The sequence below is a fragment of the Amia ocellicauda genome, chromosome 15, assembly GCF_036373705.1.
Source record: "Amia ocellicauda isolate fAmiCal2 chromosome 15, fAmiCal2.hap1, whole genome shotgun sequence".
Lineage (NCBI taxonomy): Eukaryota > Metazoa > Chordata > Actinopteri > Amiiformes > Amiidae > Amia > Amia ocellicauda.
This window is the reverse complement of record NC_089864.1, coordinates 3,500,666-3,527,325: the sequence shown is the minus strand read 5'-3', so window position 1 is coordinate 3,527,325 and position 26,660 is coordinate 3,500,666. Positions and strand designations below refer to the sequence as shown.

Below are 26,660 nucleotides of genomic sequence, written 5' to 3'. Positions count from 1 at the left end.
TCAGGCGAGGCGCGGCACAGCTGCCATCGCTACCGTATGATCAGGATAGCAGCGCATCAGCGCGTCTCTGTTTGCTTGAAGATGCCCGTATATTCGCGAATAAAACAGTGTATTCATAAAGCTCCTGTTTAATTGCGGCATTTCAACTCGCACTGTCAGTTTCAATAATATGAACAGATATACATCCACCCCCATCCATATACATCGTGTGGCTGCCGGAGTAACATACTCACATAGACACAGAAAATGAATAATAAAACAAACACCCATAAACACACACTCCCTGGGAAATGATGACCTTGGACTTGTGTGCAGGTAGACAATCAGTAGTAGTTATAGTAGTGTGGTGCAGTACAGCACACTATACTACAGCCTACAGTATATTACAGAATAATACAATGAGCTGTATTACACTACAGCACAACATATTACAGCCTACAGTATATTGCAGTACTATGGTAAGCCATATTCTGATAACAACAATTGCAATTGTTGATATCAAAGAATATATTTCTGATATCAAACTTTTAATTGTTGATATCAGCAATTAAGTGTTTGGACATAATAGTTTATGTGAAAAATAGAATTATTGATAGCAATTCAATTATTATTAATAATAATAATAATAATAATAATAATAATAATAATAATAATAATATCATAGAGGCAATACAGTTCTGTTGTCGCTCTGCCTCTCACAGCCACCTCACAGTGACAGGAACTTGAATATTACATAATGAATGACAGTTCACAGGAAACACCAGTGTTTAGACTTTTGTATTTAGAAATTTGTAGGCCTTTAATTTGTGTATATATATATATATATATATATATATATATATACATACACTCACCTAAAGGATTATTAGGAACACCATACTAATACTGTGTTTGACCCCCTTTCGCCTTCAGAACTGCCTTAATTCTACGTGGCATTGATTCAACAAGGTGCTGAAAGCATTCTTTAGAAATGTTGGCCCATATTGGTAGGATAGCATCTTGCAGTTGATGGAGATTTGTGGGATGCACATCCAGGGCACGAAGCTCCCGTTCCACCACATCCCAAAGATGCTCTTTTGGGTTGAGATCTGGTGACTGTGGGGGCCAGTTTAGTACAGTGAACTCATTGTCATGTTCAAGAAACCAATTTGAAATGATTCGACCTTTGTGACATGGTGCATTATCCTGAGGATGGGTACATGGTGGTCATAAAGGGATGGACATGGTCAGAAACAATGCTCAGGTAGGCCGTGGCATTTAAACGATGCCCAATTGGCACTAAGGGGACTAAAGTGTGCCAAGAAAACATCCCCCACACCATTACACCACCACCACCAGCCTGCACAGTGGTAACAAGGCATGATGGATCCATGTTCTCATTCTGTTTACGCCAAATTCTGACTCTACCATCTGAATGTCTCAACAGAAATCGAGACTCATCAGACCAGGCAACATTTTTCCAGTCTTCAACGGTCCAATTTTGGTGAGCTTGTGCAAATTGTAGCCTCTTTTTCCTATTTGTAGTGGAGATGAGTGGTACCCGGTGGGGTCTTCTGCTGTTGTAGCCCATCCGCCTCAAGGTTGTACGTGTTGTGGCTTCACAAATGCTTTGCTGCATACCTCGGTTGTAACGAGTGGTTATTTCAGTCAAAATTGCTCTTCTATCAGCTTGAATCAGTCGGCCCATTCTCCTCTGACCTCTAGCATCAACAAGGCATTTTCGCCCACAGGACTGCCACATACTGGATGTTTTTCCTTTTTCACACCATTCTTTGTAAACCCTAGAAATGGTTGTGCGTGAAAATCCCAGTAACTGAGCAGATTGTGAAATACTCAGACCAGCCCGTCTGGCACCAACAACCATGCCACGCTCAAAATTGCTTAAATCACCTTTCTTTCCCATTCAGACATTCAGTTTGGAGTTCAGGAGATTGTCTTGACCAGGACCACACCCCTAAATGCATTGAAGCAACTGCCATGTGATTGGTTGGTTAGATAATTGCATTAATGAGAAATTGAACAGGTGTTCCTAATAATCCTTTAGGTGAGTGTATACAGGTGTATTTCTTCATGTATTAATAGGGGCTAAGCAGTCTGTGTTCTCTGCGGCTCGGCAGGTAGTTTGACAAGAGACACAGAGACCCGTCTTTAAAGCGTGTATCCTGACGCTCCAGATTATTATTATCGATTTTTATTATTAAAGGAAGTTTACAGCTTAAACCTCAAGTCTGAACATAAACCGAGACATAAACACAATCATATGTTCTTATCTATCCTAATGCACTGTGTCTCAAATGTGCCACAAGTTTGGGAACAAGTACTGTCAAGGTTTAGTACTCAAATTCCTCAAATAACCCTTGTGCCATATCTGCAACATCTGCCCTGCCATCACATGGCAGGAACAAGTATTTATTTTGCTTGTTTTTGCAATGGCAACCAAGTTCCCACCCCTTGCCAAGTATGTATCAGTGTACAGCCATACAAAATGTGTTCATGTGTTGCCCGGTGCAAATGGAAATGTAGAAATTAAAATCACAAATTAAGGAAGAAATAATGTTTGAATGATAACATTCAGAAATGAGCATTTTCATTTTATTTGACTTTTTACAGTTTCTTTAATGTATGCATATGAAATATGATACAATACGTAGCACAACAATGTATGGGCATATGGAGTGTGTAAAATACAATTTTACATTCACCAATTTTAGTAGATTTGATTATTTATAGTTTTATTGTGTCTATGTATTGTCTGGTGTCATAAAAAAACAAATTCACAGTTCAATCAAATTGTAGGTCAAAAGGCAGGTGTATTTGAAGACTTCAGACCCATATGACAATTTACCATGGTATACTATGGTACACTAGGGGATGTATAATGGCACATGAATTGGTACCATGTTGTACCATGATATAATCTAGTAAGGTATCACATACTATAGCAAAATATTCTACAGAATATACAACCATATATCATGGTACAATAGGTACAGTTCAAAAAGTTGCCAAGGAACAATAAGACAACATAGGGTACATAATGCTACATGTAATTAATTAAACATCATGTACCATGGTACTGTCAAAAAACGATTTGCCACCAATAACCCATTCACACGGGCCTTGCCAGCAACAAAATACCACCAAATTGCCGGCAACTGTTTCAGTGCGAATGGGGTTTTATAATGTAATGCTTGTCCATACAAGAGGTTAATTACAAAAAGAGTTAAGTAAATCCCAAAGTCCCACACATTAGTTAATAAAAACACATAAAGACCAGACACATATCAGTTATTTCCCAATTCATCACACATTTTGTAAAAAATAAAATGCAGCCAACTCAAAAGTCTGTCCTCTCCCTGTCCCACAGTCGCACTGCAGTATCGGAGCAGCTGGGGAAGCGATGTTGGGACGGCAAGACTGAGAACCCCCGAGCAGACCAGGACTTCACCGAGATGATGAATCATCTCATCCACAGCCAAGCTGCTCAGTTTTCATTTGATTGATTGTTTGTTTAGTCATTTAGACATAATTTACGGGATGGGTATTTGCTTTTTGGCGCACTCAGGCATGAGTTTCAAGTTTTTGGTCGTCCCCCCATGACATGCAGCTGTCCCCCTCCTGCCCCCTCCTAAAAACTAATCTCTGCCACCACCACTGTTGGATACTCACAGACTGTTGCTAACCCCTCAGTGTCCTCACACAGTGGCAGCCCACACCTTCCAAGCCACGTGTGAATGTGGTTTCCGAAAGGACGACAACAACGACGACAACACTGTCAGCGAGTGGAGGGACTTCCTGCGCTTGCACGGGGTATCGGGCAGCTGGTTGACTGTCAGCCCCGGCCACAGCAGCCCTGCAGAGCTGGGGGTGAAGGGTCTGGGACTGGAGGACAGAGTGGCACTTGGAGGTCAGGCACTACAAAGAGGTCACCTGCCCCCAGAGGCTCTGGTAGTACCTGCAGTATGGCTGGGATGCCCTGCGGAGGACAGGTATGAGTGTTGTGTACAGTCTGTGTCTCCGTGTTACAGTTCCCCCTTCAGAGTGGCTGTGTGACTGTGACAGAGATTGGTCGTGATACGGATGATAGTGATTGCAATATCACAGATATAAAGTCTGACTGACACATGAGGAGCTGACTGGCAAATATATGAACTGACCAACTGAATGACTCACTGGCCGAAATGCTTCCCAGCCTGAGCCGCTGTGTCACTGCCTGCCTGACTATCCAAATCTGCCCGAGGTGATGGTCTTTCCCAGCAGCCTCCGTGGTGGCGCTGGCGGTGGGGCGGCAGAGGAAGCCACCTGCTTGGCGACAGGATACTGTCCCCGGGGGGGCGACAGTGAGCTGGCGCAGAGGCAGGCAGTCCGTCAAGGGGCGGCTGCTATTCCCAATGGGGACGGCACCTACCAGATCATACTGACCCTCCGACCAGACCCCAGTGAGGGGTGTGACCCGGAGTACGTCTGCCTGGTGCAGCACCGCAGCCTGGAGAAGCCTGTGGAGCAGATATGGGGTATGGGAACGAAAGGAATTGTAGAAGGAGAGTAATGGTGGAGGTGGGCTTATATGGGATGGGAAAAGGAATGGTGAAGATATCTTAATATGGGAGAGGAGAGGGACAGTCAATTACAGCCCCCCTGAAAGGACAGTCCAGTACTGCTTTGGATGCAGAGAGACCCCAAACCTTGTCTCCCTCCTCGACTCTTACAGACAGGAGCTGTGGACACACTGTAAACCCCACCGTCACTGGGGTGCAGCTGTGGTCAGGGGCTTGGCCTGTGTTTCAGTTGCTGTATCAGTGTATTCCTCTGCAGAAGTTGGAACAGGATATGCAAAGGTAAGCAAGGACAGGCATCAATATACACTGCTACACTGGTTCAGCACTGATAAACCGTCTGGCTGTTTTGGAGCCCTATCTATACACTGTACACTGACAAACAGGCAGCTCAATGGGTGCTTGTGTAAATCATATATAATAATCGTGTGCTTATTTTAGAAATCAGTTGATGGATATTCCAACCTTCTTATCCTTCAAGAGAGCAGGACAAGGGGCTGGAAACAAAGGAAGTGCTGGATCCCAATGGAGGAATTTAGCTTTCCTATTATTAACACCAATTAAGTACTTTGATGCATCGTTTTCTGGAGCTCAACCTGATAGCGTCTCCCGATAGTGACATCCCACAGATTCATGTCACAGGTGACTAGAAGTCACTGAAGGACAGACTGATTCAAACTTCAGATACGTTTTCAGTCATTCAAAGTTGAGTCCCGAAACTTGATACTGCAGTCAAGGCAATAAGGAAATGGAGTAGGGTTAGCAGTGTGTTCATTGTCATATTTATTTATTTTATTTAAAATAATAATAAATTCACCTTCAACTCTGTTACAGGTATAATTGAAAATTAGCTGTATAGGGTGACTGAAAATGTTTTGTAGTGAGGTGTGTACAATAAATGCAATAGTTCTCTTGGAACTGTTTCAGACTTTATAGCTTGGTTAATTCTTTCATTTAAGTATATATTTAACATTTACTTTTGTAGTCGTGAGGTGTGAGTGACAATGCCTGTGTGTGTATGTGTGTGTGAGTGCCACTGTTTGTACGACTGTGCTTGTGTGAGTCCATTATTGTGAGCTGCTGAATTACAGGTACAGTCTGAATAGGTGTCTCTTGAGAAATCGCCTGAAGGTGGTCAGGGACTCTGCTGTCCTGACCTCACTGGGAAGGTTGTTCCACCACTTAGGGGCCAAGGATGAAAAGAAGCACAGAGTTTGTGTCAACATTATATATTGCTCGGTATATATTATTATTATTATTATTATTATTATTATTATTATTATTATTAATAATAATAATAATAATAATAATAATAATATTGTCAGTTCTCCCGGCCAGTGGTTGTATTTTGACAGTTCCGTACATCGCCATCTAGTGGCCATATATCATAATGCAATAGTGAGGTTCCAATTGCTGTCCAGACTTAAATAATAAAGAACTGTATTAGTGCCTCTAAAACAATCCAGGTGCATTGTGTTAGAATATGCAATATTTTTTATTTTTATTTTTTAAAGATGGAATATGAAATTAGGCAGATTTTCTATTATATAGATACGGGGGAAGCTCCTTGCAATCTTATGGACATACTTGACTGTGGATTTATATTAATCAAATTATTTATTCTCATTCTGTGAGCTTGATGTGGGATTCTTAAAGTAATTTATGAATTATAATAGCCCGTACTACACCATTTAAATAGGCAGCGGCATCTGACAGGAACGGTCCGCCCCCGTGTTGACTCTAGAGCCGCGACCCGTCCTTATCTCGCCCGGGCCCGCTGTCCAACCCGCGGCCGCGGCCTTGACAACTCCGAGCGGGCCGCTGCGCAAACAAGCGGGTTAATCATTATCGATGAGGGGGTGGGAAGCGGCGTTTTGGGGGGTTTGGAAGTAGTTGAGAAACGCGCAGTGGAGAAAAAGAAAACGAGAGAGAGAGGGAGGGAGAGAGGAATCGTTTTAACTGAAACACGTTCTAAATTAATCGGCTTAAATCTACGTCACCTCTGATGTAAGTTCTAGACTCGGCTAACGTTCTATACAGAACGGCATTCACGTAAATAACGGGTGTTATTATTAAACACTGAGAATAAAGAAACCCTGTCTTTCACACATCCAGAGCGCTTTCACAGCAGCCATGTGGACAGAAGCCTGGTCCAGCTTGCTGAGTGTGTATGGACTGATCTTCCAGGCGCTGCAGCAGCTGTGCGGCGAACCTGCGCAGATATCGGCCGGGAGCCTGAACACTGCGGAGGTAAGTACTGAACACTGAAGTACAGCTGGGGGTGACGAGCAAGCGCTGTTGTGGCAGTAACAGACGCTGAACAATTATTATTATTATTATTATTATTATTATTATTATTATTATTATTATTATTATTATTTGTAGTAGTAGTAGTAGTAGTAACACTAATCCCTGGTCCTGTACAGCTATACTACCAATACTAATAGTACAGCTTATTAATATTAGTTGTAGTAGTAGTAGTAATAAGGGTATAGGTGGTTTTATCTTGACCTTACCAAAATCTGTGTTTTGTATAGGTGTATTTGTATATTGTGTTTTCCTAGGAATTGCCCTGACACACAATACCCAGCTCTAATCTCCCCCTGTTTCAGCCACAACTGAAAAAGATGTTTACATGTTATTGTTTCCAGTCAGTGTGTTTTCCTGCATTAACCCCCCCTGCCACCGCAGTGTCTGCTGTGTAGTGATCCGGATACAGGCATTGTGTGGGAGTGGGCAAATCCGAGAACAGTACTTATCTCTCTACTTATCAGACTCTATTCAAGCAGTACAATTCAATTCAATTTGCTTTCTTGGTATGACAACAGTATACAGGTATTGCCAAAGCAGTACAGACTCTCTCTCTCTCTCTCTCTCTCTCTCTCTCTCTCTCTCTCTCTCTGACTCTCTCTCCCTCTCTCACACTCTCACGCTCTCACACACACACACTCTCTCTCTCTCTCTGACTCTCACACACTCTCTCTCTCTCTGTCTCTCTCTCACACTCACACACTCTCTCTGTCTCTCTCTCTCTCTCTCTCTCTGACTCTCTCTCCCTCTCTCACACTCTCACACACTCTCTCTCTCTCTGTCTCTCTCTCCCTCTCTCTGTCTCTCTCTCCCTCTCTCTCACACTCTCACACACTCTCTCTCTGTCTCTCTCTCTCTCTCTCTGACTCTCTCTCCCTCTCTCTCACACTCTCACACACTCTCTCTCTCTCTGTCTCTCTCTCCCTCACACACTCTCTCTCTCTCTGTCTCTCTCTCCCTCTCTCTGTCTCTCTCTCCCTCTCTCTCACACACACACACACACTCTCTCTCTCTCTCTCTGTCTCTCTCTCCCTCTCACACTCTCACACACACACACTCTCTCTCTCTCTCTCTGACTCTCTCTCTCTCTCTCTCTCTCTCACACTCTCACACACTCTCTCTCTCTCTGTCTCTCTCTCCCTCTCTCTCACACACACACACTCTCTCTCTCTCTCTCTGTCTCACTCTCCCTCTCTCTCACACTCTCACACACACACACACTCTCTCTCTCTCTCTGACTCTCTCTCTCTCTCTCTCTCACACTCTCACACACTCTCTCTCTCTCTCAGTATTTCGGGACGTGGTACTTTATCGCGGCGGCTGGGGAGAAGCCATCTGACCTGCAGAATTTCACTTTGATGGACAATACCATCTTCAACCTGCAGGGGGAGGACCTGCCTCAGCGGCTGTTACTGAGAGGAGCCATCAGAGTGTAAGAGGAACGGGCTCATATACTACATTTTAATTGTATTATTATATAACTATTATAACCATCAATACATTTATATTTGATAGAGTGCTTCTTCACAAACAGATCACCACAGAACCTTCTACAGAGTTAAAGATATAAATAGAGTGCAGCTATTGAAAATGGACTGATATTATATTTATTTGGCTGATGAATAAGACGTTCAACAGCACCGTAAATTCACAGGAATCTTCAAAGTGACAAATGTGTAGACACTCAATTAGTGTGGAGTAGTTAAACAAATACAGAATAGAATACACACAGGAATGGAAATAAAAGTCAGCAGTTGAAAAACGAACAGTTGAAGAATAGAATTCAGTCCTACAGTGTCAGAGTTAAAATCACATTGATGACCAGAGGACTCTGACTGAGAGACTGGACGCCTCATTCTTCATCATTTAAAATTGGAAAGGCTGCTGTATTGAATTCCAATGCGTGTGTTCACATAGTGTGTGTGTGTGTGTGTGTGCGCGCAGAGGGGAGCACTGCCTACAGAAGAGCTGGACCTACCTGATCCACACTGGCCGGGATGACATGGAGCTGGAGGGTGAGTCCCCCGCTGGACAGGAAAGGCAGAGAAAGACACACTGAGACACAAGACAACAAGAGACAGTCACAACAGTCTAAGTTGGACGCCTTGTTCCAGTTACTCAGGCGTTATAGAGGTGTCTGTATTAAGCCAGAGGATGTTATATAGCTCATGTAAGTCCATTTTACTTGATAATAGCACACAGTGAGTACAGTAACAATATGTAACAGCAGCACATTATTGTCACTGTTATGATGATGATGATGATTTCTGCTTCAGGTCGCCCTGACAGGACCACCAACATCTTCCAGGTGGGCTGCAAGGACTGCATTGGCCTGCAGGAGATTACGAATGGAGGGAACCGGATCATGCTGTATGGTAAAGGCTACACCCTATACTCCAGTCTGCCTCTCCACTACACCCTATACCCCAGTCTGCCTCTCCACTACACCCTATACCCCAGTCTGCCTCTCCACTACACCCTATACCCCAGTCTCCCTACAGCCTACACTGTCCTGCTTGACAGCATATGGTTTAGCTACTAAAGTCCTACAAGCCAAGTCCCCCTGGTCCTTCTTGCACTCTTCATCACGGGCCGGTTGAGACGGCACATTAACGTGTCTGCACACCAAATCCACTGCCCTGCCTTCCTGTGTCTGCAGCCCGCAACGCCACCCTGGCCGCCGAGCAGGTGCAGATGTTTCAGTTCAAAGTCGCCTGCATGGGAATGAATGAGTTCCTCATTCTGCCCCAGGAGAGAGGTAAGCACTGCCAAGATCACGTTAAAACCATGTACTGCAACTGTTATTATTATTATTATTATTATTATTATTATTACTACCCAGGGTGATTCACAAGAATCCCTTTACAAATGTAAAACAAAATGCAATAAAGGCAAGTTGCAGTAATCATAAGTCCTATTAGTTATGAATAAAAACCAACACAATGTGTCGATGTGCCTGTGTTGTGTGCTCAGGGGTAGACATTATTACAGAAAGCCTAAACTATCCTGACAGACTATAGACAGATGGACTATACCACAGGGTACAACTCACTGCAGTCTACAATTACACTATGCCACAACAGACTCTCTCTCAGTCGTATATCAGGACCTGGGGCGGCTGACGCTTGCCTGACTAGAAGTAAACCACATTACTACAGCTCCAGACAGTAATTATATAGTTGAGCCATATGTATTAATCTTTTCATAACATCATGTGAAGTTTACCAGCCCCTTAAAAAAAGAAAAAACACACACCCAACAGCCTGAAATAGGTAAACTCTTAGATAAGCACCCTTTTTATGTAACACTTCCAAACTTTGTCCTCCTTAGGATTTATTACATGTTAACTTAGTGTAACTACAAATGTATTATGAATATAGACCTGGGAACTATAAAAAGTTAAATGTGAGAATTACATAGAGTAGATGGGGTTGTAAAAAAAAATAAAATAAAAGAAATGCAGGACACAGCCCAGTAAAATCTGTTATGTAGTGAAGCCAAAATAACAGAACAGTACAGAGCAATTCATGTTTTTATTATTAAATCTGCCTGTAGCAACCAAAGGACCATAGCATGTTATCCCATTTAGAACCATGGACTCAAAACTCAGACAGGCTTCACCCCGATTCCCCAATTCTAAGGGGGTCTGTTGTGTTTTGTTTATTGTGTATTGTGCACTTTTTGATATCATCATCATTGTCCAATAAACCGACAGCTGGTGCTGTGGCTCCTCCAATCACATGGCTTGTTCCAGGTGCCCTCGACTCCTGTGGATTACTAATATTATGTTAGGTAGCCAATGATACCTTAAGGAACACAGCACTTCCCTCAAAAGCTGAGGTAACCCCTGCTCATAGGCGTGCCCCCCCGACACTTCAGTACATCACTAAATCAATCTCTGTCTTAAGGAGGGAGGGTCATGGCAGGCAACACCTTTTGTGAAAAGATTTGAACAACGATTATGTGCTCAGTGCATTTCCTCTGTTCGAGTTCAGACAGGCTGGAGCTGAGTACGGCATGCCAATCGGTTACATCAGAAAGGCTTTGAGGCCAGTTAGGTCAAGTTTTTTCAAGAATTGATTTAACTCTTGCCCCCTCACGTGCTGTCTCACTCACACGCACGGTACGGAACGGCACCACAACACACCGCATCACACGGCACAGCACGGCGCCACAACGCAAGCGCTTCGCAATGCACCGCATCACGTCACACCACACCATGTCTCACCGTACCACACCACACAAAACAGCACCACAGGCCTCCGCAGGAAACCCACACGCAGACATCAGTGCAAGTTCCAGTGAGCCAGAAACAAATCTTTTAAAGATTCTGCGGCGTATCCTTCAGGAAATTCCCAAAAGGTGTTACCTGCCATGACCCTCCCTCGGTCCCTCCTGTGAATTGTTGTGGAATTAGTTTGACAGTAACTAATCTTCCTTACCCGATTCAGTATTATTTCTAATAATGTATTCTGACACTGTTTGGGCAAATTGTGTTAATGAAATAAACACACTGGGATTTGTATTGAAATGTTAATTTTAAACAGCAACAGCACAAGACACGCCATGCATTTCTACTACTTTTTATCTCTATGGAAAGTAGACAATAGTTTATTTCTATCATAACAAGAAGCAACAATGTATAGTGTTTCATTCTACAGCACAATGTAGGCTGGGGTCCCTGATCTGAGATTAGCAATGCACAGATGGGCAGTTGGGTAGTTTAGACCAGAGGAGATGACATGGGGACTTGTGTATCAGTGATCATGGTATTTGGGCTCGTCACAGAGACATGATCCCTCTCTGAACACCATAGAGTGCGCCAGTCCCCTCACCAGGGGCCCGATCTCTTGACGTAGTGGTTTGGTCACTCTGCTGATGGAGGAGCGCACCACGGGGTGTGCTTGAGACAGCGCGGTTTGAACCTGAGAGGGAACTCCATCCGCACTTAAACTTGCTTTTAACCAAGTTTAAAACTAAGGCTAGGAAGGAGGACAAACGCCCCATCTCACACCACTTTTTCTCTGAAATTCAAACAGTCAGGGACCCCTCCAGTCCCCCAATACAATAACTGTGGTTCAATGTTGTGCTTCCTTGCAGAATACTGCCAGTTCATGGACGCCCCCTAACATTCCCAGGTAAGCAAAGCCTAGACAGGTCTGAGACCAGCCCTTTTCAGTGTTATCTTTATTAATATAGTTTTTAATAGTTACATACAATACAAATTATATCTGAAGGCAGAAATGTGATTAAATAAGAGCTGTGGAGTTGCTGCTCGGATTCAAGCATAATCTTGGGATAAGCACATTGACTCATTTCAGACCAGTACACACAGTGTAAATGTGCAGATATCCACGTATGCTAGTAGCTTTTTACTGGCAGAAATATGGGCCAATTCCTTAAAGGTGCAACAGCAGTGTATGAACCAGGAAGCCACAGCCCTGCAGCTGCAGTTCAAAGACTCGTTGAGGGCAAATCCAGTCAGATTAATCACATGTTAGAAACAAGTGTTATTTTGAAGAATAGATGTTGAAAAGCAGCCAGTCTGAGTGTAACACTGAGACCCACAGTGTTTCAGCCTCACTGCATTTTGTCTTGCAGATTGTACAAGACCGAGGCAGCTCAGTGAAGCTCAGTACAGCTCTGAGCCCTGTGCTTCTGCCAAGACTGGAAATGGGGTTTGTGTTTATGAATATGAGTGTATGATCAATATGTACGTTAAAAACATAGGAATGGAATCAAACTTGCTTGTACTCCCACCCCCCCCCCATATATCCAGAGCCTTGCTGTATTAGAACGAACTGCCTTGCCACAACTTCCATATGCTATACAGCACAAGCACAGTGTAAGTGTACGGATTGTCGTTGCCTTATATTTATTTTATGTGAGGGCTGCTCTGGACAGGGCTCTGAATTGATCTCTTATCTTATATACAAGGGGCTGTATTCTTAAAACTGGAAACGTTACGCTAAGTTAACTTTTGCTTTTCTAACGAGGAAGAAAAAAACAAAGCAAAGTGGGGGATATCTAATTATTTATTAAACCTCTCATTTAAGTTGGCATAAGTAAATGAAAAGCTTTAATTTCTTATTTGGAACATTTGGGCATTTTCAATTCCGTTTCTAAGAAAAGAGAAAAAAGTGGTGAATGTTTGCACGTTTTTTGCATGTTAAGAATATGGGGATTCCCTTCACTCAGAGCCACCTTTCTGGAAAACAGAGGGAAGAAGAAGGGGGGCTGATTTGTATACAGCCCCCAGGTATAATTCTTCTTGGCACTCAGTTCAGACATGCTGTGAGTGTCACGCAGCTCAAGCCCATCTATGTAATTACAATGTGTCGATTGCAATAAAGGAATTGGTGTGTTTGGAAACAAGAAAAAACTTCCAGCTTTTTAAAGTTTGTATGTTTTCCTTCTTTTGGCTCTCCTTGTCCACTAAAGTATCTGCCATTGGCATTAAGATCTAAGGGGTTGGGGGGCAGAGGGGCAAGATACAGTACAATTAAATCTTCAATTAGGATGTGTACTGTAGCTAGGCTGTCTTGCTAAAAGAGTGCTCGGGTTGTACCATCTCTCCCTCACGGACAAGCCCCCTTCCTTCCCCCAGTCCCATCTCCCTCTCTCTCCCTTTCTTCCTGACCATCTTTTCCCCCTCCCACCCCCCCGTCTCTCTTTTCCTGTCAGCTGTGGTGCACACTCCTGTCACAGTGTGAGTGTCTGAGCTCAGCCCAGTCCAGTCTGATCCTGTTCAGCCTGGCGCAGCCTGAGTAAGAGAGGAAACGCAGCAGACTGCTCCCAGCGGCTCTTCTACACACGCCAATCAACCAGCGCCAATATTTCACTTTACTGAGAATAGAACATCTATTACAATCAACGTTGTTTCCCTTCACAGACATACTGGAATGGTAAATGGTATCGAACAGGTCTTGAGGCATGAGATTTTTGGTTTAACACGTATTCATTGTTATTGTAATTTGTTTCTTGGCAGGCAGCCCTCAGCCGGTGCCCAGAGCGTCAGATAGTTCTCACGAAATTCTGACAAATTACAGTCAACACAATTGAGGACAATGCACAGTACTAGTCCTACTTAAAATAAACTAAAATAAAAGTCAGTACGAAATACTAACGTGTTCATCCATGTTAACGATCTGGGCACTGATCTTGGTGATAGCACAGTGTTAGGTGAGCAGTGGAGGAGTTGTCTAGGGCAGTGGTCCCCAGCCCTGGACCTGGATGAGCTTCCCCTGCGTCTATGGCTTTGAGTTTCCAATTAGATCTCTTGATTGAAGCCTTCACTGAACCCATGATGATGGTCTTACCGCAGCCTTGGCAGTGGCTCTCAGCTCTTAAACACCCAGTGCAGGGCGCTCAGGTCCACAAGAACCAGGGCAGCAGTGAAAACCAGGGAGATGGACCTGGGCCTGGGACATGGCTTGTGTAGGAGCACCATTGACATTAAGAGGAGACTCACCAATAATCACGGAGAGAGCTGATGAAAGTGTCAGCTGTAGAAATCTACACCGCTTACATTGACCTCTGCAATCCGCAACGGTTTTCGCATCAGACTATGGAAACACAACCAGCCAGACCTGAAACCTCCCTAGGTGAGTCTCTCCGCTCCCCTTCTCTTCCCCTGCCCCTTGAATCAGTGCCTTTGAAAGTGCGCCTTTTCTGTCAGTTACTGAGAGTCTCACCCAAACCCAACGAATCCAAACATTTGGGGTTTTCACCTATTTCACCTATCCACCTACATACATATCTAGTATCTAACTTTCTGACTGGCTGTCTGAGCTGGACTGAGAGGACAGTGAAGTGTTTGGGTGGGGTCTGTGGTGTGTAGAGAGTTGGGTGAGGGCTGGGTAGGGGGAGTTCTGATGTATCTACTTTTCAGTCCATCTGTCTACCTGTCTATCTACCTTTTCACCGCAGTACATCCATAATAACAATAATGAGGTCAAGTCGTGCGTTGTCACTTAGTAATAATACTAATGAAATGTTGCTTGTCGAAGTCTTTGTTTTCAGAGTGACCCTTCCTTTTGCTAACATCCTATACCGTGACTACTTAAACCAACAGATCAGTACTGTGGAGAAACTCAGTCTAGTCCCTCCACATCCACACACACCATCACCCTCCCACACGTGCATCAACCGCAGTGCAGTGAACAACTCCCAGTGAGTTCCAAGATAATCCGAATGAATGAGCTTCAAGGAAAACTGCAGGAAGAGATGTGGGCAGAAGCAGGGTTAGAATCTGGAGTAGTACTGGATTTCCAGATGAAAATAAAGAAAATTAAAGATATTGATATACTAGGTATAGCAATATTGACAGAGCCAAGAACTACTGCACGGCCTCACAGCACACAGGGTAGGCTGTAAGCACTGCCCAGTCGTCGGTGATAATCCCAAATAAATCATAACAATCTGTCCTAAACGTCTTGTGGAATATAACACTGTCTGGAATATAATTTATGGCCCAGACTGGAGTGGCGCTGTGTGGACTATAGGATAGGACCCAGACTGGAGCAGCGCTGTGTGGACTATAGGACACAGACGGGAGCAGCTCTGTGTGGACTATAGGGCCCAGACTGGAGCAGCGCTGTGTGGACTATAGGGCCCAGACTGGAGCAGCGCTGTGTGGACTATAGGGCCCAGACTGGAGCAGCGCTGTGTGGACTATAGGGCCCAGACTGGAGCAGCGCTGTGTGGACTATAGGATAGGGCCCAGACTGGAGCAGCACTGTGTGGACTATAGGATAGGACCCAGACTGGAGCGGTGCTGTGTGGACTATAGGACACAGACGGGAGCAGCTCTGTGTGGACTATAGGGCCCAGATTTTCTGAATAATGAAACATGTGCCCGTCCACAGGATCCCAAACACATTATTCACCCCTGCAAGTGTTAATGCTCACAGTAATAACACTCATCCCAGGACATGCTCTTTCACACACCAAGAAAACACAGAATGACACAACACCGGCTAAGCCATAACTAAACTCTGCCTTAGAAATTACATTCTGAGTTGACTTAAAAGGGCGGCCACGGACCAAACAGATGTTGCAGAGCATCATCCAAAGGCGATCTTAGTCAATCGTCAGCAGTTTCGTCTATGTCATAGAACAGATCAGGGAACACCAGTGTGGCAAAACCAAAGGGTCTGGGCAGGGCAGGAAGGAAGCATTTTCACAACCGAGACAGGAAGTGTGGCCATGCTGACGTCGCCACTGGAAGTGAGAGAAGAGGAATTAGCGTCAGCGGCCAGGGCTTAACCGCCTGACAGGGAGAGTGCTTCTCTCACCACGCTGCTTCTTAGAAACACATCCGCGCCACACATTTTGCACTCATGTCCTCGCGTCCATGATCCATGTGCTCGACCACAGTGCACCACGCCACGCCTCCCTCTGCTCTCCAGCCCTGTGCTGTGATTTCCACAGGCGTCAGCACAAGGACCGTCGCTCCCTACACCGTCATTTCACTCCCTGTACGTTGACTATACTCTAAGGGTGCTTTCATATAGTGCTTTCAAGAGCTCAATTTTATGTGGTCTCATTGTAATTCATCACATTGATTAGTTTACTATGAACTAAATGTGCTTTAATACATCAGTCTCCATTCCCTACACAGTATAATTATTTTAAAGATTGCAATGTGCTATATTCCTACTCTCTTACTGACACAATGGCTCATCTCAAGGCCTCTGGTAAAGTAGTCTGTAGAGAAGGAACACCGTCAAGTCAGGGAAATGTGAACAGTGAAAAACTAAAAAAGAAACCCAGACTGACTGACAGAAATAGGAATAGGTGGACTAGAAACTGTATACTGCTGACAGGACGTGACTAGTGATGTTAGTGCTGTGAGCTCCGTGTGTAAATATAGTCTTGTTCTAACTGGTATTTTGGATGAAAAAAGGCAACAGATGGAAAAACAGAACACAGAGCCAATTTATAAAATGTTATGCAAATATTTATCCACAGGTTTATACACTTTGCTCTCAGTAGGTTTCTACAAGATATTGATTTTAATCTAATATATACATATATTACATGTAGACGCCTAATGGTTTTTGTGGCTAGAATTTCACAAAAACCACATCCGCTCTCTGCGTCACTGTCGTAAGATCTCCCAAGAAATAGGGTATACAATCATGCCTGAACACACAGACACACACAGACATTATTACTATTTGAGTTGAGGTCATTTGCAATACAAATCTGGAACTGAAACGGAATTGACTATCTAGCAATGAAAAAAATAACTTGACCACAACTCACACCCCCACCCCCCAACACAGCATGCATAGCAACACACATAGCCTACTATTACTTTAGGAAACACCATTATGAGTTTTGGCACATAAATAATTCCCTCCCTCTCCACTCTCCCTCTCTATCTTCACCCCATTGGCAGCATATTTCTTGGCGCCACTGCGCTCATGTTTTGACTACAGTCATTTTCATCAAATATGTAAAATACCAGCTAGATTTCTACAGGACCTCATCAGTCCTGCAACCCGCACCAGCCTGCATACAAAACTGCAAGGATGAATGCTCATCTGCAGGTGCATGAATCCAGTCCCCAAACTCAGATCTATGCCAGCTTCAGTTTCACCTTGTCATCTTACTGTGAATATTCACATAGATGCAAAAAGCCGTGCCCTACACTCTACTGTACTACAATACAGTATACTGCACTGTAGATCACTACACTTTACTCATACACAGGGAATCTCTTTCATCCATTATGTCTGTCTATGCTGTTTATTTCTTTTATTATTATTATTATTATTATTATTATTATTATTATTATTATTATTATTATTTATGTATTTATTTATTTCTTAGCAGATGCCCTTATCCCTTATCCTTACAAAATATAAGCGCAATACAAAATGCAAAAATACAGTGCAGTTCAAGGCATACAACATTACAAATTCCAATCTACATAATACAGTGCAGTTCAAAGCATAATACATTTTACAAATCCCAATTTACACAGTATATGAGGTCTCACATTCTGGATAGTAAGAGCTGATGAGTGCAGACAAGATGTTAGGTCAGTCAATTGCCAAGGGAAAGGGGGCATAAGGAGAAATCAAAATAACAATACGAGTACTAGTAAAGCAAAGCAAAAAGTATTACAAAATGTTGTATAAGTGCTATCTTACAGGAGAGTAAATGTAAGTATTCTTTTATAGAATGGCTCTGTAGCAAAAGCTAAAATGCTACAAGTGGGATTGAATCACACGATCCCTGAGAAAAAGGGGCTGATGGACCACGATCACAGCCTGGTAGAACAGGCAGACTGCGAGGAGAAGGGGAGAGTGTGGGCAGGGAGTCAGGGAGCCACGGCAGTGGGGACGAGAGGTTGGGGCGATGGTGCAAGGGAGGAGCTGCTGTGGGGGAGGATGGCTGCCATCTTTGACACTCCATACAGTCCGATGAGGTCAGAGGTGGAAATGCTGACCCCACAGGAGTGCCCACCATAGGACTCCTGGCCACCTTCTTCACAGCCAGGAAGGACCCCCCCCCCCATGGAGAGAGTTGTAGTGGACATGCTGGGCCCCTTACCATGTTCCACTCACGGAAACCAGTTTGTACTGGTCACTGTGTATAATATCACTAAATGGCCTTTACTGTGTTTTTACCATGGTGCACCACCCTACACTTTATTGTGTTTTTACCTTCGTACACCACACTACACTTTGTGTTTTTACCATGGTAAACCATACTACATTATACTGTGTTTTTGCCACGATACAACACACTACACTTTACTTTCATATGAGACAAAAGGATGTAAGAAAATGAGCGAGCCGCAGAGCTCTGCCAGAAATCGCCTCCTGTAATAATAATGAAAACATCTGCTAACAAAATAAAAACACAAAAAAGAAATCCAGTCCGAACAAGACCGACATTCCTTTCCAATGCATTCCGAAGCGCGACGTTCAGTCAAGTTGGTGTCAAACAATTTACTTATTTGATATACGGTATTATTCTACCTCTCAAAAGGCAAGTCGTGACGGGCAAAACAAATACAACTTTCACTGTTTTGTGAAATCATGTAGCCTAGAAGGAAATGGGGGGGCATGTCGGCACGGCTATAAAAGCCACAGATCACACATGACAAGTCCATAAACCGCTTTCCAAGCGTGCCGCTCTCTCTGCACCCTGCGCGGCGTGTCGTGCGTGTCGTGCGTGTCGTGCGTGTCGTCGCTGCCATGGCCCTGGACTTCAGCAGTGAGGTTTTCTGCTGCTTCGCCTTCTACGCGATGCTGCTGCTGCTGAAGATGTACTTTGTAGCCATACTGACCGGGCAGCTGCGCCTCCGGAGAAAGGTAAGAGCGAATTTAGGGAGAAACATCATCATCGCCATCCTCATCATTTAATTCCTCCTTACTTTTATTTTTAAAGTGCTTCCAGGCTGTTCCAGTTCAAAATCAAATTGCGCCTCGGGGACTATTGCAGTTGTATTCTATTCTATTGTAAATTACATACATTATAAAATATGCGTTTATGTATTTAGTCGAACACACTAAAGTAGTACATTGTAAGTAGTAGTTAGTAATAATATGAACGTTGAGTTATTTTAAATAATATTCTCAACTTGTATTAGTAATAATAATAATAATAATAATAATAATAATAATAATGTTACTAATTATGAAATATTCGTTAATTGAATCGTATTAATATTGTGTCAATTAAAGACAGACTAATACATTATAGGACCAAGTTCAAAGTCATATTCCAATTGTAGCTCTCGAGCCAATAAATCAAACAAACAAACATAGAAAGAAACGCATATTTGAGAGGTACATGTCATAAATAATTCGTTTGATGTTTCAAATGCGTTTTATTCTTCTCCATTTTAAAAACTTGAGCACAAACCCATTCTATTATCAATTCTAAATAGCTATCAGGAGGAAGAAATAAACGTGTTAAATTAACAGCAAGACGCACATTACAAGCAGGTAAAAAACATATTTAGCTTTTGACTGAAGTCTAAATTTAAATTAAGTGTTTCTCAAATCTGCCCTGGAGTATGCTGTTTTTTTTTTTTTTTTTCCAACGGAGCTCTCAATTACTTAATTGAACTCTTAAGTTTAATAAATTTCTTAAATTTGTTTACATTTGACTCTTTAAATTGTGTAACTGATACAAAGTTGGTTCCTTAAACCCCCTACTTTTAAAATTAATTAGAAGACTCTGATTTAGGAGATTATTAGTTAAATTTAAGTAATTGAGAGCTTGGTTAGAACAAAAACCAGGTGGTACTACAGGACAGGTTTGAGAACCACTGTATTAAGGCATTTCCACAAAGCAACTGTACCAAACGTGAAATAAAGTACTTAATATACCACTAGTAAAAATAATAAGTAGTGTGCAAAGTCTCGGGACATAATTGGTCAAACAGTAATATCTTATGTGCACTAAATTAGAGTCAACTTAATTAGAATTAGAACTCTTTCGGTGCCCTACTTAGCCAGTTAGGTCCTTGTCAGTCAATTCTAATTAGACGTTAATTGCTTAATTAGAACCAATTATGTGTACTGACCCCACATCCCCAATTTAGCATGTGCATTAACCCCCCTCCCTCTCTCCCCCAGGCGTTTGCTAACCCGGAGGATGCTCTCCGTCACGGCGGCCTGAAGTTCTATCGGCGGGACGAGGATGTGGAGCGCTGCCGCAGGTGAGCGCTGACTCGGGAACAGCAGCCGACCTGAGAGAGACACATTGTGAACCAGTACAGGACAGATATGCAGTACCCAGTATCCCAGAACACCAGAGCTAACTGGCCCAAGTTAACACAGCGAATCAGCAGCAAAACCAGCCTGTGGACTGGGATCATCTTAGAAGCAAGCCCTGTTCTTTAACCCAAGACTTTTTACCTGCCTGTTCTGAGATTAGACCGACAGAGCAACGGCGCTGTTCCAGCTGTGCGTGCCAGTGTGCCAAGGTGCGTGTGTGTATATCTCCCTCTGGCTGTGTACCAGACCACACACTTTCAACCACTGATCCCTTAATTAGGGAATGCGGCTGGGGCAAGCTAATAAAGACCTGTTAATTATTTAAGTGCCGGAAAACACAGATTAAAACCCTGTCTGATGACATGGGGCTGAAGGTGAAGAAACTCAGTGTAACCAAAGGAAGTGGCTCAAGTCAGTGTATGTCTCCAGGTGTATACAGTAAAGTGACTCCAGTCCCTAAGTCCAGGCGTACATGTACAGTGTAGTAGCTCTACAAAGTATCTGTTCACAGCCCAGGCATTTTCCCTCACCTCTAGGTGGTAACACTCACTTTCTCTCTCTCTCTCTCTCTCTCTCTCCCTCCCAGGCTGCACCGCAATGACCTGGAGTGCATCCTACCCTTCCTGTTGATAGCGGTCCTGTACTGCCAGCTGGAGCCCTCGCCCGCCATGGCCAGATTCTACTTCCGCTCCTTCTTCCTGGCCCGGGTGGCACACACATTCGCGTACCTGTACGCCCTGCCAGCACCCTCCCGCTCCCTGGCCTACACCCTAGGTCTGCTGCCCTGCCTCTCCATGGCACTGAAAATACTCATCAACGTAGCCTCCTACTGGTAGAGGATGGACAACAGCGGCAACAACAACAACAACAACAACAACAACAACAACGAATGCAGCAAAATGTGATTTTGTCTTTTCAGTCTGAAAAAAAGAAAAAGGTGGGGGGGAATAGATAAATGTGGTTGCATTTATTTTATTTAAATTTTTGACCCCCCCTTTTGTGTTTTCTGGTGTTCGATCCCCCCCAAGAATAGGCTCTTGAGCAGGGCTCTGCACAGGGGGGGCTGGGAGATTGACTCCAGCAGAGCCACAGCAGCGAAGTGAGGAACAGGTCAAAGGTGCGCATCAGTCTTTCAAATCCTCACGCGTTGAAGTGGCAGCTGGGTGTAGCACTGCCTTTTTAAATGGTGTTTTTTCTCCGTGTTTATTTAAATATTTATTTTTCATCTATCAAGAGCTTTCCTCTCAGTTCTGACTTCGGAATTAGGTGATTGTTACTTATTTTGGAGTACTGGATTGTGGGTTCAAATCCTGTGCCCCAAGCAAGGTATTTTCACCACAAAACTAGTCCAGTTAAAAATGAAAAAGATTTGTATGTAAAGAATAACAATTTGTAACTGCAGGGAGTTGATTTACACTGAAATTTGAAGTAGTAATAATAATAATAATAAAATTAATAATATTCTAGTTGTGGATCTTGGTAATTATAGAAGGGGACAGGAGAAAAGTGTGTGTGTGTGTAAAGTCCTTTATGGTCAAGGCATCTGGACTCATGCTGGGGGAACAGCAGCTGTTCCTTAAAGCCTCTGTATCCTGCTGTGTGAGAACTGCGGTGTCTGCTGTGACATGTTGAGAAACCCCCCTGTAGTTACTCGCTGCTCCCTCCTCTGAAGGGAGAGTCCATGTTGGCTCCAATCTGCAGACTGTCAGCCAATCCTGAGAAAGGAAAATGCACAACTCGTGGTGTTTGTAACTGGCAATATTGATGTATATAGTCTACTAAAGCTAACTACTGCTACATTCTTCTGTATATATGATTATATTTCTTAGTAGATATGATAAGCACATGGACTCAATGTATTGCTATTGTCTGAATTGTTTTATTTATGTTATTTAATAAAATACTGTTAACAAAACCATACAAAAATTCTCCCAGCTGCTGTCAATGGAATCTTGGCTGGTAATTGCTGTTTGTTTGTATGTTATTCTTGAGCCAGTATTATAGGTCTTATTGATTCATTAGGCAGGATGACTGCTACATTTCTATAAATTAGATGTCGGCACCACAGGAGGATTTAATTTGTTATGTAAAAAGGCTTGTTGAACTGTTACATTTTTTTTTGTATGTTTTTCAAATAAATGCTTTTTTTGTAAACCTGGCTGTAGTGTGATTTTACTGCTGTTTGTATATACATCGATCAGCCTAATATTGTGTAGGTCCCCCTTTTGCCACTAAAACAGCTCTGACCTGTCAAGGCATGGACTCCACTAGACCTCTGAAGCTGTGCTGTGGTATCTGGCACCAAGACGTTAGCAGCAGATCCTATAAGTCCTGTAAGTTGCGAGGTGGGGTCTGCATGGATCGGACTTGTTTGTCCACCACATCCCACAGATGCTCGATTGGATTGAGATCTGGGGAATTTGGAGGCCAAGTCAACACCTTGAACTCGTGATTCATCAGACCAGGCCACCTTCTTCCATTGCTCCGTGGTCCAGTTCTGAGGCTCACGTGCCCATTGTAGGCGCTTTCGGCAGTGGACGGGTCAGCATGGGCACCTGACTGGTCTACGGCTACGCAGCCCCATACGCAACAAACTGCGATGCACTGTTTGTTCTGACACCTTTCTATCAGAACCAGCATTAACTTTTTCAGCAATTTGAGCTACAGTAGCTCGTCTGTTGGATTGGACCACACGGGCCAGCCTTCGCTCCCCACGTGCATCAATGAGCCTTGACCGCCCATGACCCTGTCGCCAGTTCACCGCAGATTTAATTATTCTTCCCTCTACTACTTTACAAGCTAGCTAGCAAACACACACATCCTCTCCCTGGCTGCTTGATTTAAGTGCTGTTTTGAGGTTTCAGTAGCAACATCTACTGTCTGTTATTAGTGTGCAGACTACTATTGAATGCTGTGTGTCAATGTCGCAGTTGAATGATGACATGTCATGTTTAGTGCCTGTATTGCTTGTAATGCTGTGTCTTTGCATCTTTACTGTGGAACTAGACAATGGTGGTTGCCACTATAGATATGATTGTAGCTGGCAGGATTTCACGGCTCAAGGCCTTGGAAAATGTTGGTAGGCCAGGGCCAGTTACATAAAACAACTAAAGCACTTCTCTTAGGGCCTCAGAAAGTGTTAAAATGTGTGTGTATATCTCCCTCTGGCTGTGTACCAGACCACACACTTTCAACCACTGATCCCTTAATTAGGGAATGCGGCTGGGGCAAGCTAATAAAGACCTGTTAATTATTTAAGTGCCGGAAAACACAGATTAAAACCCTGTCTGATGACATGGGGCTGAAGGTGAAGAAACTCAGTGTAACCAAAGGAAGTGGCTCAAGTCAGTGTATGTCTCCAGGTGTATACAGTAAAGTGACTCCAGTCCCTAAGTCCAGGCGTACATGTACAGTGTAGTAGCTCTACAAAGTATCTGTTCACAGCCCAGGCATTTTCCCTCACCTCTAGGTGGTAACACTCACTCTCTCTCTCTCTCTCTCTCTCCCAGGCTGCACCGCAATCACCTGGAGTGCATCCTACCCTTCCTGTTGACGGCGGTCCTGTACTGCCAGCTGGAGCCCTCGCCCGCCATGGCCAGATTGTACTTCCGCTCCTTCTTCCTGGCCCGGGTGGCATACACGTTCAAAAAGTGTTAAAACGGCCCTTTCAAGGGGTGTGTGTTGATCTCTCACTCTCACTGTCTATATATACAGTATAATAACTCCACTGTGTGTCTGTACTGCAGATGTATATAAACAGCACCGCACACTCACTCCAGGTATTTCATTTAAATACAGTACAGGAACTGCAGAAAGTGTCTGTATTCCAGGTACAGTACAATACAGTGGGTGCAGTCAGAGTCAGTATACAGTATACACTCACCTAAAGGATTATTAGGAACACCATACTAATACTGTGTTTGACCCCCTTTCGCCTTCAGAACTGCCTTAATTCTACGTGGCATTGATTCAACAAGGTGCTGAAAGCATTCTTTAGAAATGTTGGCCCATATTGATAGGATAGCATCTTGCAGTTGATGGAGATTTGTGAGATGCACATCCAGGGCACGAAGCTCCCGTTCCACCACATCCCAAAGATGCTCTATTGGGTTGAGATCTGGTGACTGTGGGGGCCAGTTTAGTACAGTGAACTCATTGTCATGTTCAAGAAACCAATTTGAAATGATTCGACCTTTGTGACATGGCGCATTATCCTGCTGGAAGTAGCCATCAGAGGATGGGTACATGGTGGTCATAAAGGGATGGACATGGTCAGAAACAATGCTCAGGTAGGCCGTGGCATTTAAACGATGCCCAATTGGCACTAAGGGGCCTAAAGTGTGCCAAGAAAACATCCCCCACACCATTACACCACCACCACCAGCCTGCACAGTGGTAACAAGGCATGATGGATCCATGTTCTCATTCTATTTACGCCAAATTCTGACTCTACCATCTGAATGTCTCAACAGAAATCGAGACTCATCAGACCAGGCAACATTTTTCCAGTCTTCAACTGTCCAATTTTGGTGAGCTTGTGCAAATTGTAGCCTCTTTTTCCTATTTGTAGTGGAGATGAGTGGTACCCGGTGGGGTCTTCTGCTGTTGTAGCCCATCCGCCTCAAGGTTGTACGTGTTGTGGCTTCACAAATGCTTTGCTGCATACCTCGGTTGTAACGAGTGGTTATTTCAGTCAAAGTTGCTCTTCTATCAGCTTGAATCAGTCGGCCCATTCTCCTCTGACCTCTAGCATCAACAAGGCATTTTCGCCCACAGGACTGCCGCATACTGGATGTTTTTCCCTTTTCACAGCATTCTTTGTAAACCCTAGAAATGGTTGTGCGTGAAAATCCCAGTAACTGAGCAGATTGTGAAATACTCAGACCGGCCCGTCTGGCACCAACAACCATGCCACGCTCAAAATTGCTTAAATCACCTTTCTTTCCCATTCAGACATTCAGTTTGGAGTTCAGGAGATTGTCTTGACCAGGACCACACCCCTAAATGCATTGAAGCAACTGCCATGTGATTGGTTGATTAGATAATTGCATTAATGAGAAATTGAACAGGTGTTCCTAATAATCCTTTAGGTGAGTGTATAAGTGAATATATACAGAACAGTAGCTCTAAAGGTCTATATACACAAAACAGTATGCTGGCTGCACTCAAGTCGGTACAGAATATATAGGTGAATATATACAGAACAGTACAGTGACTCCAGTAGGTATCAGTACAGTGTATTGTTCACTCAAGGAATGAGCGGTACAAGGAACACTTCTATAACTCCCACCAGATGGCAGCCCAGTCTCTTATCATGAGTCCATCTTGACTGTACTGTAGCTACAATTATACTGCACTGACCTCTCATGGTAGTTCTCGCAAATGACAATTTACCTAATGATCATAACAATAGTTTTTCTCAATCGCTTGAGCACATTTCTAATCATTATCCACTTTCTCAAAACATTTAACACAACCTCCCAAACTGCAACATGTTTTGCAGAATAATGTATTTCATTTGCAAATGGCACTAAGACTTTCAAAACAGTCAATACACGTCACAAAATGAGATAAGAACATCATAACTTTGTCGTTTGACATGTAATGAAATGGTGCAATAAATACCAACTATGAGCATCAATATGACATGGTCAGCCCTGAGTACACTCTCTGTCTGTAGTCTGCTTGTTGGTAAATTAAGCATAAATGGTCAGCAGACATTTAACTCCAGAATTATACAGCATTCATGTTCTCAAATCAAGAAGACCAAAGTAGAAAGAATTTCAGTCAACTGCAAAAATACTTTGATTGTAAAAAAAAGTTGATCTCTTGATACATCGAATGAAGCTGGACATATTTTACAATGAACATTAATCAAGTCCACTGAAGACACTCAGGACCACACTGGTAGTTACAACATTAAAAAAGCAAAAATCTCAGTGTAATTGTTCATTTACTAATCCATTCTCTGCGTCTGTCAGGCCACATATTCTCATCCACATAGCACTGAATACTCTCCCTCACAATCCAGCTAGGGAAAACCTTGGCA

General features: G+C 43.4%; 2 protein-coding genes across 2 annotated transcripts; both read left to right on the top strand.

Annotated features, from left to right (window-relative positions):
• The first annotated feature begins 6,429 nt into the window (after positions 1-6,429).
• apom (apolipoprotein M) lies at positions 6,430-13,248 on the top strand. Its single transcript, XM_066724225.1, has 8 exons — positions 6,430-6,563; positions 6,672-6,806; positions 8,156-8,298; positions 8,811-8,881; positions 9,143-9,241; positions 9,526-9,624; positions 11,967-12,004; positions 12,468-13,248. The coding sequence occupies exons 2-7, from the start codon at positions 6,690-6,692 to the stop codon at positions 11,993-11,995; spliced, it is 558 nt and encodes a 185-aa protein (XP_066580322.1). The 5' UTR covers positions 6,430-6,563; positions 6,672-6,689; the 3' UTR covers positions 11,996-12,004; positions 12,468-13,248.
• A 5,740-nt stretch (positions 13,249-18,988) lies between these two features.
• On the top strand, positions 18,989-22,765 carry LOC136771291 (prostaglandin E synthase). The gene is made up of 3 exons (XM_066723487.1): positions 18,989-19,198; positions 20,471-20,553; positions 21,198-22,765. Exons 1-3 carry the CDS (start codon positions 19,082-19,084, stop codon positions 21,445-21,447), a joined length of 450 nt encoding a protein of 149 aa, XP_066579584.1. The 5' UTR covers positions 18,989-19,081; the 3' UTR covers positions 21,448-22,765.
• Positions 22,766-26,660: the final 3,895 nt, after the last annotated feature.

Excerpts from the sequence above, each read along its gene's own strand:
- apom (XM_066724225.1), top strand. The coding sequence starts at position 6,690 with ATGTGGACAGAAGCCTGGTCCAGCTTGCTGAGTGTGTATGGACTGATC. Across the intron at positions 8,299-8,810 it reads CTGAGAGGAGCCATCAGAGT|AGGGGAGCACTGCCTACAGA; the intron begins GTAAGAGGAACG and ends GTGTGCGCGCAG. Across the intron at positions 9,625-11,966 it reads CATTCTGCCCCAGGAGAGAG|AATACTGCCAGTTCATGGAC; the intron begins GTAAGCACTGCC and ends GCTTCCTTGCAG.
- LOC136771291 (XM_066723487.1), top strand. The coding sequence starts at position 19,082 with ATGGCCCTGGACTTCAGCAGTGAGGTTTTCTGCTGCTTCGCCTTCTAC. Across the intron at positions 19,199-20,470 it reads AGCTGCGCCTCCGGAGAAAG|GCGTTTGCTAACCCGGAGGA; the intron begins GTAAGAGCGAAT and ends TCTCTCCCCCAG. Across the intron at positions 20,554-21,197 it reads GATGTGGAGCGCTGCCGCAG|GCTGCACCGCAATGACCTGG; the intron begins GTGAGCGCTGAC and ends TCTCCCTCCCAG.